General features: G+C 35.8%; 2 protein-coding genes across 2 annotated transcripts; both read left to right on the forward strand.

Moving 5' to 3' along the window:
- Window positions 1-3,016: 3,016 nt before the first annotated feature.
- LOC114425794 (chalcone synthase 7) lies at window positions 3,017-4,978 on the forward strand. Its single transcript, XM_028392758.1, has 2 exons — window positions 3,017-3,362; window positions 3,801-4,978. The coding sequence occupies exons 1-2, from the start codon at window positions 3,185-3,187 to the stop codon at window positions 4,790-4,792; spliced, it is 1,170 nt and encodes a 389-aa protein (XP_028248559.1). The 5' UTR covers window positions 3,017-3,184; the 3' UTR covers window positions 4,793-4,978.
- A 5,092-nt stretch (window positions 4,979-10,070) lies between these two features.
- Window positions 10,071-14,007, forward strand: LOC114425822 (pentatricopeptide repeat-containing protein At1g52640, mitochondrial-like). Its single transcript, XM_028392788.1, has 3 exons — window positions 10,071-10,389; window positions 10,667-10,742; window positions 11,325-14,007. Exon 3 carries the CDS (start codon window positions 11,489-11,491, stop codon window positions 13,058-13,060), a length of 1,572 nt encoding a protein of 523 aa, XP_028248589.1. The 5' UTR covers window positions 10,071-10,389; window positions 10,667-10,742; window positions 11,325-11,488; the 3' UTR covers window positions 13,061-14,007.
- The last annotated feature ends 959 nt before the right edge of the window (window positions 14,008-14,966 follow it).

Consider the following 14,966-nt stretch of genomic DNA (forward strand, 5'->3'; position numbering starts at 1 on the left):
GAGCACCTTTCAGAGGAAGAGGAAGAAAAAGTCATGGAAAAGATCATTTAACCCCTTAAATTTTATTTTAAAATGTTATAAATGATTATTTATAAAATTATTCCATTCCATGCCATACAGATGTATTAAATTTATATTCATCATTTTTTTCAAATTAATCCATATTTTGTGAGTTTATCTTTAATTATATTGTTGTGGGTGTCTGGGATTCAAAGTGAGGTAGCATAGGAGAAGTTCACAAAGGTAATCCCAATCTACAACAATGGTGATTCTGTGTCAAAGAAATATGAAACAGTGGTGGTTCTACCGTGTGCGAGTTGGTTGCATTGGGAGAAAAAACAGGGAGGAGAGAGAATTAATGGGAGAAATTAACGAGGGAAGAGAGGGGAATGAGTTTTTAATTTTTTTTAGCTTAAATGTTAATTTACTATAATATCCTTAAAATAATTTTAGTAAAACAAGAGAATTTTTTTTCTAAAAATTTTGGCATAATATGCTAACATAACATATTATAACGCGTGAATATGTTAGCAATTCTTATATAGTTTAAATTATTAATTAATGTTTATTTTATCACTTTGAATGAACAAATCAAGAATATCATATTGATAATTATCTTAATCAATGTAACCATGCATGTACAGATTAAAAAAAACAGAGAAAAATCCGTGGACTAAACAGATGTTAAATTTGTTATCTTTGTTTTTATTTTATTATGATTTTTAATGTTAAATTTACACTCTATAATCTATACCTGTGCAAGACAAAATGTTAAAAGTGATCAAAATAATATTTATAAAATGTTAAAAATTAAACTAAAGAGAAAGGTAATTAAAAACAAATTTTAAGCATGGCCTCCATACAGTATGTGGTATCTTAGGAGGAATTTTGATCTTTCACATTTGTGACAAAATTGGATATAAATCTCCTCCAATTCTCCAATCATGTAAGTTTCGATAAACTGAATTAACAGAGTATTTGCCTGTAGGTTCAGTCCTCCAACACCAAGCATTTAGCTTACCCTTTTGCAATTAGTTAGGCTAATAATTTCTCTTTCCTAAATTACAACCGGTTCAAGCTCACTTGTTATTTTGTCCATCGCTTAATGTGTGTTTGTTTTAAAGTTCATCGGCCTCAAACGTTGGTTGAATTCAAAGCATGTGTCTTGTCACTTCTACGTTTATACACTTGAAAGTGTAATTTCTTTAGGCATCCAATCACACACTAGCTTATAGTTTGCCTAACTAGACTTCTTTATGCTAAAATTTCACAGAGTTCGTTATTACATTTATAACCAATTCTCTTTATAACTTAGCTTGCCATAGGGTTCATTTTATGACTGACCTAACCCGTTATAATAATCTTAAACTTAGTATGTGTTTTAAACATTTAAAAGAAACATTTTTTTTTTGACAATTTCGTGAAACAATTTAAAAAATGAAAAAGTGTCTATTTAAAATAAAAGGGTCTCTGATTGATGGCTAACACATTAATAATCCCTAAAGTTTTCTATGCAACAGTGGCAAACCATAACATCCGCCACCATATAACTTGATCTTCTTCATACTAAGTGGCTCCTACTCATCAACAAAGGTGGTGGCGGCTATATATTGATATGAAGTGAATCTGCTTCTGAGTTAAAGAGACACGAGAAGCATGAAATGAAACATTTTTTTTATCTAATAATTCTATCATATTCAGGGAAGGGAGTAGTATCATATTCTAAAATTACAATGGGATCAAATCCTTTGTATATGACTATCCAACCGAGCAAGTATACCAACCATTTGATGAAGACTTAAATATTATTATTTTTTCTCCCTCGTCAAAAAAATATTATTATTCTATTCTTATACTACTAAGTTTTCTTTTATATATATATATAGTACCAAGTAAATTAAAAAATAAAAATGCTTATTTGGTGTATGAAATGGGTAGGTAGCTCCAATCCCTTGACCGTTCAAGAATCAACTACTCACTTTGGAATCTAATTTTTTGATGATATTCAGTGGTGACATTTTTTTATTGGTTTTGAATCCAGTCAAGTCTCGCTTGACACACGGGCCATCAAAGTAGAAAAAAAAAATGAGGTACAGTAATACCCGGTGATGTGGCGCAACTCTAGCTGTAGATTTTATATTACATTTAATCGTGGCCGTTGATATTGTTTAACAGGCTACCTACCAACCCAAGTGGTGTCATATCTTGCCACGCTACCACGGTTTGACTCAAATTAAACGTACGTTAGAAAATAACATAAAAAAAAGTGTGTTTATATCAGTTTAACCTATATTTAGGATTAGTTTATAATTAAAATTTCTTTATTTTTTTCCCCAAATTAATAAAATTCAAACATCCCTATATGACTCGTGAATATTACATTAATAAAAGTAGCGTTAACACGAGCGGACGACAACGATCTCAATAAAAGTAATCATAAATTATTGTAAGCATAATAATTAATGGCCTAAATACTATAAAAATAATTAATGACCTAAATGACAGAAAGATAAAAGTACACCGTCGAAAAATAAAGGAGTTCAATGAGCATACATTATTATTAAGGTAAAGTTTTTTACTGTGTTATTTTAACAATCAATAAATTTATCACACTTAATCATCTGTGATTGAATAAGTTACCAATATAATTAGTACATGTATGATGTAATTTTTTTTTAAAAAAAAAGATTAAAGTACTGAAGCTAATATTCCATCGAATATAAAAAATAATAATTCCATCCAATAAAACATATAGTAGACATATAATTCAGTTACACTTGCAAATTCCAATTGGTCAGAAGTCAACCACATGTTTGGTTTTTTGGATGGATACCCAAGTTGATGCATGGGGTAGATAGAGATGCATAAAATATCCCCAATTATTGCCTGAAAATAAAATAATAAATAGGGGTAGAGGCGGTGTTGAAAAAACATGCGGGCATATGCCACCAAACTCATAGGTCACATACTAACAAGCAGTCATAGTAAACGGTGGAAAATATGTTCGTGTGTATGGTGCATGCACGTGATACTCACCTACCCTCCCATCCACTCTCTCCCTACATATATATAAGATGCTATCTCCCTAAGCAACTTCAAACCACAGCTTAATTCTCTCTACTACTGCTAGCTGTGACTTGTTTTGAGTTCAATCAAATCGCATTGGTATCTGAAATCAGGAAAGATGGTTAGCGTAGCTGAGATCAGGCAGGCACAAAGGGCAGAAGGCCCAGCAACCATCCTTGCCATTGGAACTGCAAACCCACCAAACCGTGTTGATCAGAGCACCTATCCTGATTACTACTTCAGAATCACCAACAGTGACCACATGACCGAGCTCAAAGAGAAATTTCAGCGCATGTGTATGTACTGCCATACTCTCATCTTAATTTTTCCATATTTCTCACTTCTACAAAATTGTTTTTCTACATCCGTTTTAATTTATACAAATAACACTTGTTAATTTGGCACATCTTAATTCTGTCTTCTCGTTACATTATATTATCTATCACGTCGATCTGCGAATCATTCTTGAAATAAATAAATAAATAAATCTAATTGGGTGCAAATATTAAAATGGCATCAAGGTTTTTATAAGTTACTTAGTCTAAATAGTTAAAAATTAAATTGATAGGTTTTTGCATTTCAATAGTAGCTAGTCATTATGTATAGTTAGAGATTATTAGTCTTTTAACTCTCCCTTTCAAAAAAAAAGAGGTGATAATTCGTTATGGTGTTTGTTGTCTTGATTATACAATATAGATCGTTGACATTATTATTTCTTTATGACTAATTTTCAGGTGACAAGTCTATGATCAAGACGAGATATATGTACCTAAACGAAGAGATCTTGAAAGAGAATCCAAACATGTGTGCTTACATGGCACCTTCTTTGGATGCTAGGCAAGACATGGTGGTGGTAGAGGTACCAAAGCTAGGGAAAGAGGCTGCAGTAAAGGCCATAAAGGAGTGGGGCCAGCCAAAGTCAAAGATTACCCACTTGATCTTCTGCACCACTAGCGGTGTGGACATGCCTGGTGCTGATTACCAACTCACCAAACAATTGGGCCTTCGCCCTTATGTGAAGAGGTACATGATGTACCAACAAGGTTGCTTTGCAGGTGGCACGGTTCTTCGTTTGGCCAAGGATTTGGCTGAGAACAACAAGGGTGCACGTGTGCTTGTTGTCTGCTCTGAGATCACTGCAGTCACATTCCGTGGGCCAAGTGACACTCACCTTGATAGTCTTGTGGGCCAAGCATTGTTTGGAGATGGAGCTGCTGCAGTCATTGTTGGTTCTGACCCAATTCCACAAGTTGAGAAGCCTTTGTATGAGCTTGTTTGGACTGCACAAACAATTGCTCCAGACAGTGAAGGTGCTATTGATGGACACCTTCGTGAAGTTGGACTCACATTTCACCTCCTCAAGGATGTTCCCGGGATTGTCTCAAAGAACATTGATAAGGCACTTTTTGAGGCTTTCAACCCATTGAACATCTCTGATTACAACTCCATCTTTTGGATTGCACACCCTGGTGGGCCTGCGATTTTGGACCAAGTTGAGCAAAAGTTGGGTCTCAAACCTGAGAAGATGAAGGCCACTAGAGATGTGCTTAGTGAATATGGGAACATGTCAAGTGCTTGTGTTCTTTTCATCTTGGATGAGATGAGGAGGAAATCTGCTGAAAATGGACATAAAACCACAGGTGAAGGACTTGAATGGGGTGTGTTGTTCGGTTTTGGACCTGGACTTACCATTGAAACTGTTGTTTTGCATAGTGTGGCCATCTGAGATGCCTCATATATTATTTCATTATTGTGTACCACTTTTCAAACTTGCTTGGGGTTTGTAACAACAACAACCACCAAAAAAAAAAACTCGTTTAGAGTTTGTTTGTGTACGTTTATATTAAAATAATAATACGTGTTTGGTGGCTTTTTAGCCTAATTATCAATAACAGGCATTTGTTTTAGATTTTTTTTTCTTTCATGATCTTTATTATTATAAATTTTATCTTAGATTGCATGTAACCTTGTTTGCTAGCGATATTTGATTTTAAATAATCGAAAAAAATGAGGACAAATTGACTATCGATCATTTGGGTTATGCCGCCGTTTATTTGGACTGAAAATGGGTAGTAAGTTGAAAAAACAAGAGTTGGTATATATGTCTTGCATTTGGACTCTGGATGAGAATACATTTATCATTTTCAACTTTGTGAGAGTGAGAAAATATAATTACGTAGTCGAAAAGCGTCGGCACTAAGATGTCTTTGCCTATGACTCCGTAAGAAAGATTCGAAGACGCATGATTTACTTTTCTCCCTGGGTGGCCAACTGACACAAGTTGCCTTCTCTCTTATGCAAATGGGTACGTGTGTGTTTCCTTTTCTACTTTGGATATTTGTGCACTATTTGAGTGTAAATATTCTTCACTTTTGTGTATATCATCTGTACAGCAAAATACAAATGATATCAAGACTGACAAAATAATTTGCCTCCCCTTTTATATATTGATCACCTTTTACGATTGAATAACACAATATGATAATAAATATATACACTTTCAATTCAAACCTTTTCCCCATTCCATCAAGGTACGTTTTGTTTCCAATCTCACTCTATTTGCATTCAATATACTGTTACGTGGATGACACAATCAATACTGAAAAATGAGTGGAGATAAAAGCACATACCACCAAATGATATACAGCTTACAATGATAAATACGAGTAGATATGCCTAACGAGACAAAAAGTTATACCAACTACCGAATCCATTTAGTTCGAATACCATTCCCTCTTTCAATAAATACACATTTTCAATATCATTAGACCTTCTTCTCCCACAACCGGTGTATTTTTTTGTTCAATCTTACTCTATTTGCATCCCACATATTGTTACGTGGATAACACATTTAACACTACAAAATGAGTGGGGGAGGGGGGAAAGACATATCTCACCACCAAATGATATAGCTTGCAATGAAAGATATGAGTAGAAACTAACAAAAGCAAGTTATTAGTTATACACCGCAACTTCCTATTCATTTTCAGTTCAGGTACACCATTCCATCTTTCAATACTTTTTTTCTTCATTAGTCAGTTTCAAACTATTCCAGACAATTAAAATTCGTTCTTATTTGAAATCTAATAGAATAGGACAAGGAAACAATTACATGTCAACATCTACGTTAAATTGCCTGACAATCGATCACACAGAAAAGAGGAGGGGGGAAGAGTAAAAGAGAAGAATACTCTCATAATAAAAATTTTCATCATGAAATCAAGCATGGTTGATTATTTATTTTCTTTTTAAATGTTTTTAGAAAAAAAAAACAAAAAAAAAATCAAATTATTATCAATGAAAAGAGATCCAATAGTGAAACATAAAATTAAACCCATGAGCAACCATTAAAATCAATAGAATACTGAAAACTTGCATTGGGAATCAATTCCTTTTGGCACCGTAGCAATAAAAAAATCCTGTCTAGGTTAGCTTTGCTATTCTTAGCCGGTCTCAAGCCCGGATAAAAGGAGAGGGTTGTGTTAGGCTTTCGACAGCCAACGTTAAACTTTGTCGAATCTCTATGACATGGATCAATTACGTAATAATGTGAATGCTAGGTCGTTGCCCGGAAGCAACGCGCTGTATGGCTCGAGTACAGTGTCAAAAGAGTAAGGGTCATTGCATCGCCGCCCGGATGTAGTGAAAAGTAAGCAAGGGTTCCCACATTTTCGTGAACGGGTGTGGGTAAAGAAGCTAGTTCATGACAGGAGGATTCGCTTTGGTACATGGAATATAGACACACTTACTGGAAAATCTATGGAAATAGTGGATGTTATGGTGAGGAGGAAGATCAATTTTATGTGCCTACAAGAAACTAAGTGGACAGGTGAAAAAGCGAAAGAATTAGACAACTCGGGATTTAAGCTGTGGTATACGGGAAAAATCAGATCAAGAAATGGGGTAGGGATTATTGTGGACAAGGAGTGGAAGAAGGATGTCGTGGATGTAAGAAGAGTAGGAGATCGTATCATAGCCTTAAAATTGGTAGTGGGACAAGACACCTTTAATGTTATTAGTGGGTACGCACCTCAGGTTGGGTTAGCAGAACACTTTAAGGTAAAATTTTGGGAGGATCTAGAAGGGGTACTTCAGGATATACCCCAAGGAGAGAAAGTTTTCCTAGGAGGGGATCTCAATGGACATGTAGGTAGCGTGACTAGAGGTTTTGAGGGGGTGCATGGGGGTTTTGGCCTAGGGGAGATGAATGGGGAGGGTAAATCCATCTTGGAGTTTTCAGAGGCTTTGGATCTTTCTATAGCCAATACATGGTTTAAGAAAAGAGAGGAACATCTTATCACTTACAAAAGTGGAGGGACATGTTCTCAGATAGATTTCTTCCTTATCAGGAAGTCTGATAGGAAGTATTGCTTGAACTGTAAAGTTATCCCGGGAGAGAGCTTGACTACCCAACATAGAGTTTTGGTTATGGATGTAAGAATTAGAGATAGGGCAAAGAGAAGAAGTCCTATGGTAGCACCAAGGATCAAATGGTGGCACTTGAAGGGTGAGAAACAAGGAATCTTCCAACAAAAGATATGGGAGGGATGGTGTGGACAATCACAAGGAAGTGCAAATGATATGTGGAACAAGATGTCCCAAGAGATTATTAAAGTGGCTAAAGAGACGTTGAGTGAATCTAGAGGTTTTGGACCTAGGGGTAAAGAATCGTGGTGGTGGAATGAAAATGTTCAGAGCAAAGTTAGAGTAAAAAAGGAGTGTTTCAAGGAGTGGTCTAGGTGTAGAAATTCTAAAACTTGGGATAAGTATAAGATAGCTAAAAATGAAACCAAAAAGGCGGTGAATGAGGCAAGAGCCCTAGCTTTTGACGGACTATACCAAGCTCTAGGAACCAGGGACGGAGAAAGATCTATATATAGGCTTGCTAAGGGTAGAGAGAGGAAGACTAGAGATTTGGATCAAGTAAAGTGTGTTAAGGATGAAGAAGGCAAAGTCTTAGTGCATGAAAAAGATATCAAGGAAAGGTGGAAGGCGTATTTCCACAACTTATTTAATGATGGATATGGATATGACTCTAGCAGTCTAGACACAAGAGAAGAGGACCGAAACTATAAGTACTATCGTCGGATTCAGAAACAGGAAGTAAAGGAAGCGTTGAAAAGAATGAGTAACGGTAAGGCGGTGGGGCCAGACAACATACCTATTGAAGTGTGGAAAACTCTTGGAGATAGAGGTCTTGAGTGGCTCACCGAACTCTTTAACGAAATTATGAGGTCAAAACGCATGCCAGAGGAATGGAGGAGAAGCATGTTAGTGCCAATCTATAAGAACAAGGGGGATATACAAAATTGTGCAAATTATAGGGGAATCAAGCTCATGAGTCATACCATGAAATTATGGGAAAGAGTGATCGAACGAAGATTAAGAAAGGAGACTCAAGTTACTGAGAATCAATTTGGTTTCATGCCGGGAAGGTCGACCATGGAAGCGATTTATTTATTACGGCGGGTGATGGAGCAATATCGCATGGCCCAACAAGACTTGCACTTGATTTTTATTGACTTGGAGAAAGCGTATGATAGAGTGCCTAGAGAGATTTTGTGGAAAGCTCTAGAGAAGAAAGGGGTTAGGGTTGCATATATTCGAGCTATCCAAGATATGTATGATAGGGTATCGACTAGTGTTAGGACACAGGGTGGAGAGTCAGACGATTTTCCCATCACAATTGGTTTGCATCAAGGGTCAACCCTTAGCCCCTACCTTTTTACCTTAATTTTGGATGTCCTCACGGAACAAATCCAAGAGATAGCGCCGAGATGCATGCTTTTTGCAGATGACATAGTCCTCCTTGGAGAGTCGAGGGAGGAGTTGAATGAGAGGTTGGAAACTTGGAGACGAGCTCTAGAAACACATGACTTTCGCCTAAGCAGAAGCAAATCGGAGTATATGGAATGTAAGTTCAACAAAAGAAGGAGGGTTTCTAACTCAGAGGTGAAAATAGGAGACCATATTATCCCTCAAGTCACACGGTTTAAATATCTTGGGTCTGTAATACAGGATGATGGGGAAATTGAAGGGGATGTGAATCATCGCATTCAAGCAGGATGGATGAAATGGAGAAAAGCATCGGGGGTGTTATGTGATGCAAAGGTACCGATCAAGCTAAAGGGAAAGTTTTATCGGACTGCGGTAAGATCGGCGATTTTGTACGGAACAGAATGTTGGGCGGTCAAGAGCCAACATGAGAATAAAGTAGGTGTAGCGGAGATGAGGATGTTGCGGTGGATGTGTGGTAAGACTCGACAGGATAAAATTAGAAACGAAGCTATTAGAGAGAGGGTTGGAGTAGCGCCTATTGTAGAGAAGATGGTGGAACATAGACTTAGGTGGTTTGGGCATGTAGAGAGAAGACCGGTAGACTCTGTAGTGCGGAGAGTAGACCAGATGGAGAGAAGACAAACAATTCGAGGCAGAGGAAGACCCAAAAAGACTATAAGAGAGGTTATCAAAAAGGATCTCGAACTTAATGATTTGGATAGAAGTATGGTACTTGATAGAACATTATGGCGAAAGTTGATCCATGTAGCCGACCCCACCTAGTGGGATAAGGCGTTGTTGTTGTTGTTGTTGTTGTTGTTGTACCGTAGCAATAAAAAAAAGAGCTTTCTCATTTCCTACTCCTTAGTTTAATGGAAAGGAAAAGGAGGATAGAAGGAAATAAAAGTTTAAAATTTAAATTAGAAGAAAAGTGATAGGAAAGAAAAAAACAAAAAAAAATTAAATTTTTATTTTTAAAAGTTAATTTTACTTTTTTTAAAGACACTTATTCTTGTTAACAATCATAAAAAAAATGTGTCAACACATATCTTCAAAAAAATTGAGCATAGTTAATCTTAATCCTATACCTACTTGAATTTGGGGCCAGCAGCCCGGCATAAGGACTAAGCTGGCCCTTAACCACTGTTTTAATTCATTTAACACTATATACAGTTAACTTCTGCCTAAGTTTTAATTCTTGTTATATATATAGCCTAAACGACGGCTTCTTCAAGTAGCGCGTGCAAAGCTGAAAAAACAAAAGAAGGGTAGATTTGGAAACTAAAATAAATTTTAATTGAGTCGGAACTTCTTTCGATCGGAGGATTAAGCATTTCTCGCTAAACCCTCTCGTCTCGTGGTGGCGTGCGTGGCCACTCTCTCACAAGCAAAGCAATTTCTTATTCTGAACGCTTTAATCTGCGATTCAGAGGATTACGACCCGCCCCATTTTTTCCCACACTCTTTTGCTTTAACCTAACCTCAGAACTTGATTCTCGCCTTTCATCAAAGCAAAAGGATTTGAGGATTGAAGACTGAATCACTGTGAGTTTTATTTTTAATATTTGTCTGTCACATCATAATTGGATTTAAATTTTCAGGATAGGGCTGTAGAGATTTTTTGTTTATGTATTACAAATATTACATTAAGGACTAGTCATTTTATTTTATATATTTGAAAGATGCTAATAGGTAGCTAGCAGGAAAAACAGCACTACAAAGCTTATCATTGGGGGTTCAGCTTTGTACAGATGTATTAATTTATCATTCTGTCAATGCCTGATTAAATGATTGCTTATATATAGTTAATTTCTGCTTACAGGTGAGGATGACGCTACTTTAGCTCCTATAAGTATTGATTAATAGCAAGATGGCACTTTGAGCAAGATTTACTCTCTGTAAGTTTTCGTATCAAAAGTCAAATGCTATTGAACTGGATAAATGCACATTATAATTGGTGTGCATCAAGAAGCCTATTTTTCCTCTTAATGCACTGATAAACACTGAGTAGAGCTACTAGTTTGCTGAAAACCATTTAATTTACGAGAATTTGATTTACATTAATTTTCAGCAGTTCAATCTATGCTAGTAAGAAAATATTTTAGACTGGATCCTCTCTCTTTCTCGCTTGTTGTTTTGTGAATGAATTTGTGTCTCTTATAATGGGCTGGCACATGGGCTACTTGGCCCTATGGGTTTTTTGGCCCCTACCCCTAGCCCACATGGTCCTGGGCTGTGTGGCTGACCCATTTGACAGCTCCTAATATTGAGGCTCGATTCTTGTGTTTGCAATGTTGTACGACTTCTAGTAGAATCTTATTTATTTTCTTCAAGTTATTGATAATAAAAGCCTCACAAATACTGCTAAGTGCCATGTCTGGCATTTGTGTTTTAGGTGTTGAATATAGGTAAAAACTTATTTATTTGTTCTGTGATAGCTGATAAAAAATATAATGTATTTCATGTTGATGTCTAAACAGGGGAGAAAACAAGTTGTATGCGCTATGGCCACTACATCCATGACTTTCACATCTTTAGAAGCCAAGATTTTGAGCAATGGAAAATGTTCGATTGAAGGTGCTTTAATGAAGTTGAATCCTTCCCGGTGCTGGAATTAATCTCTCTCATTACCACATTGTTCAAAATGGCTTTTCAGTCACTCTTTTCCAAGTATAAAATCTTACCTTCTTTCTTTTGCACTCTTGTCCAACACAAACCCAGCTACCATCACTTCCACTCTTTCCCAACCTCACAAGTCTCAGGGACATTATTACCTGACCTTGTGAATGAGATATCTCGTCTACTCAGTGATCACCGATACCCTCACCATGATCTAGAACTTTCTCTCAATCCATTTTCAGCACAATTATCCACAAATTTGGTTGAACAGGTCTTGAAGAGGTGCAAGAATCTCGGCTTCTCAGCCCACAGATTCTTTCTTTGGGCTAAATCAATTCCAGGTTTTCAGCACAGTGTTATGAGCTTCCACATTTTGGTGGAAATCTTGGGAAGTTGTAAACAATTTGCCATACTCTGGGATTTTCTCACAGAAATGAGAGAGTCTCATCATTATGAAATCAACAGTGAAATTTTCTGGCTCATTTTCAGGGCATATAGCCAAGCTAATTTACCAGATGGTGCAATTCGGTCTTTCAATAGAATGGATGAGTTTGGAGTTAAGCCAACCATTCATGATTTGGACAAGCTTTTGTTCATTTTATGCAAAAGGAAGCATGTCAAGCAGGCTCAACAACTTTTTCATCAAGCTAAGAATCGTTTCTTGTTAACTGCTAAAACTTACAGCATTTTGATAAGTGGATGGGGTGAGATTGGTGATTCAGAGAAAGCCTGTGAGCTGTTTCAAGCAATGCTTGAACAAGGATGTCCAGTGGATTTGCTTGCATATAATAATTTGTTACAGGCTCTTTGCAAAGGAGGTCGTGTGGATGAAGCTAAAAATATTTTTCATGATATGTTGTCAAAAAGAGTCGAGCCAGACGCTTTTACTTATTCAATATTTATTCACTCATATTGTGATGCAGATGATGTGCAATCAGCTTTCAGGGTTCTTGATAAAATGAGAAGGTACAACCTTTTGCCTAATGTGTTTACATACAATTGTATTATAAAACAACTTTGTAAGAATGAACATGTGGAAGAAGCTTATCAGTTGTTGGATGAAATGATTTCTAGAGGAGTAAAACCAGACACTTGGAGTTATAATGCAATACAAGCTTACCATTGTGATCATTGTGAGGTCAATAGAGCCCTGAGGTTAATGTTTAGAATGGAAAAAGATATCTGTCTTCCTGATCGCCATACATATAACATGGTGCTCAAATTGCTGATTAGGATAGGAAGGTTTGATAAGGTAACTGAAGTTTGGGAGAACATGGTGGACAAAAAGTTTTATCCTTCTGTCTCAACATATTCTGTCATGATCCATGGTTTTTGTAAGAAGAAGGGAAAGCTAGAGGAGGCATGTAAGTATTTTGAAATGATGATTGATGAAGGAATACCACCATATGTTACTACTGTTGAGATGCTGAGGAATCGGCTTTTGGGTTTAGGGTTTATAGATCACATTGAAATACTGGCTGCTAAGATGAGGCAAAGCACTTCCTATGCAATTCAAGAATTGGCAAATATTATGATTGGCAATAGAACAGCTCATAATACTTTGGGACGTGATGAGATGGACATAGAAAGTGACTGAGGAAGTGATTATTGTTTCTCGTAATACTTTCTCATTAAGCTATTTTGACAAATATGTGGAGGCAACCATTTCATTACGGCAGAGCACATAATAAAGATGCTATATCTGTGGGCTATGGTTAATTGATTCATTTTAAGGTGCTGGGTATTATTATAATTCTTTGATGTAGCCTGTATGACATATTTCAGATGGAAGGTAATCTAAAGTTTAAACCTCTGAAAAATTTTCATGGAACACCTTAGTTTCTGTATCATGAAGAAATGACGGACATGCTGGTTCAGGAAGGCAGAGAAATTGCAAGTTTTATAGCTCGGGGAGTCATTTCTTACATGATATCTCTTGTCCTATAGGCTGCAGTATTGTTTGAGTGGCATGCCTCCGCCAAATTTCATTTCGTAGACACCTATCATTGCCACAGATGGGTTGTCATTGTAGTCAGGATAGAAGTGACTGCTTTGTTTCATTGATTTAAACATCAGACAGGTAAAGTTGTCTCAACCATGGTAGTTGAATTGGGATTCAAATCCTGGATCGAATTGTATCGTATTGTGAAGACTGCACACCAAGTTGGCAACCTGTTTCTGTTCATATTGGAGAATTTAAGTTATTCCTGATGAAATCGTAAACCCAAAAAAGGTTTGGGAAACTTTGCAAGTGGATCTGCACACCAACGAAAGAACTAGTGACATGATACAAAGATTACTCTGGCCTCAATAGCAGGCATTTGTACGGTTTCATTCCTTACACTGGGGATCATAAGGCAGTCAGACATCACAGGTTTGGGGTTAAAAGAGAAGAAACCAAAAATGATATGTTCTTATTTTTTATGTTGATCATAAGTGTACAATTAACATTATTAACTTTTAGTTTTTTCATCGCTGTTGGATTTTGGATGAATTGGAGCCAACTTGTTGGCATTATTGATAAAAATTTGAGTTCAGTCTCTACGTTTTCTTCACGTTCTTCCGAAAGGGTCACTGTCGCTTCAAGTAGTTGAATTGACAATAACAATGAATGAGCATTGATTGATTTGATGGAATACAGAGGTTGATTAATTGAAGTCAATGCCATTTGATTTGACCATTTTGTTTAATATAACGTGCTGAAAACCTTCAATTGTCTTTTACATAATAAAAACATCTCATGTTTTATTTCATGGCTTCTTGCTGTTATTAACATCACACATGGAGGTTTGTCTTCTCCCTTAATACGATATTGAACTTGGGGTATATTTTTGAATGAGCTTATTTACAAATTTTTTTTGGTATAAAGAGGGGCCTAAGCCCAAAGCTTATTTACAATTTATTTGACCCATTTAATAACATACATAATTACATGTGTAAGTGTCTAGGAAAATTATTGAAATGGCTTATCATTTATTCATAAATTATATTGAAATTATTTTAAAAGCTATTTAAGAAAGTTTATAAAAATAACTTATAATTTATATAAAAATAGTTTAACTTTATTTTTCTTTACCTAAGTACTTGTGTAATAAATATTTATTTGAGGTAATACATTCCTCTTTAGTTTTTGATTTCAACAAAGTTACTAAAAGATGTGCAGCGATATACACAGTTACTTGTTTTTTCACTAGTAATAATAATGACAGTAACTGATTAACATTTTAGTCTTTCAAGAAAAAAATAAGAAACTGAATGAATTATTTTTGTTAGAAAGATGCCAATCAATACTCTAAAAATATTGGTTTAAGAAATAAAAAGTGGAAAGCTTTTATTACAAAAATACACCTCTTTATAATTTTCAATGCAATTTTGACAATAATTTTTTTATTAACCCTAACTAGTGTCTTTAGTAGGACTTTTTTCTTATAATTAAAAATTGAAATAAAACAATTCTTATTTTGAAAAATTAAGTTAAAAATATTTTAAATCATTTGAATTCA

The sequence above is a fragment of the Glycine soja genome, chromosome 1 (genome assembly GCF_004193775.1).
Source record: "Glycine soja cultivar W05 chromosome 1, ASM419377v2, whole genome shotgun sequence".
NCBI lineage: Eukaryota > Viridiplantae > Streptophyta > Magnoliopsida > Fabales > Fabaceae > Glycine > Glycine soja.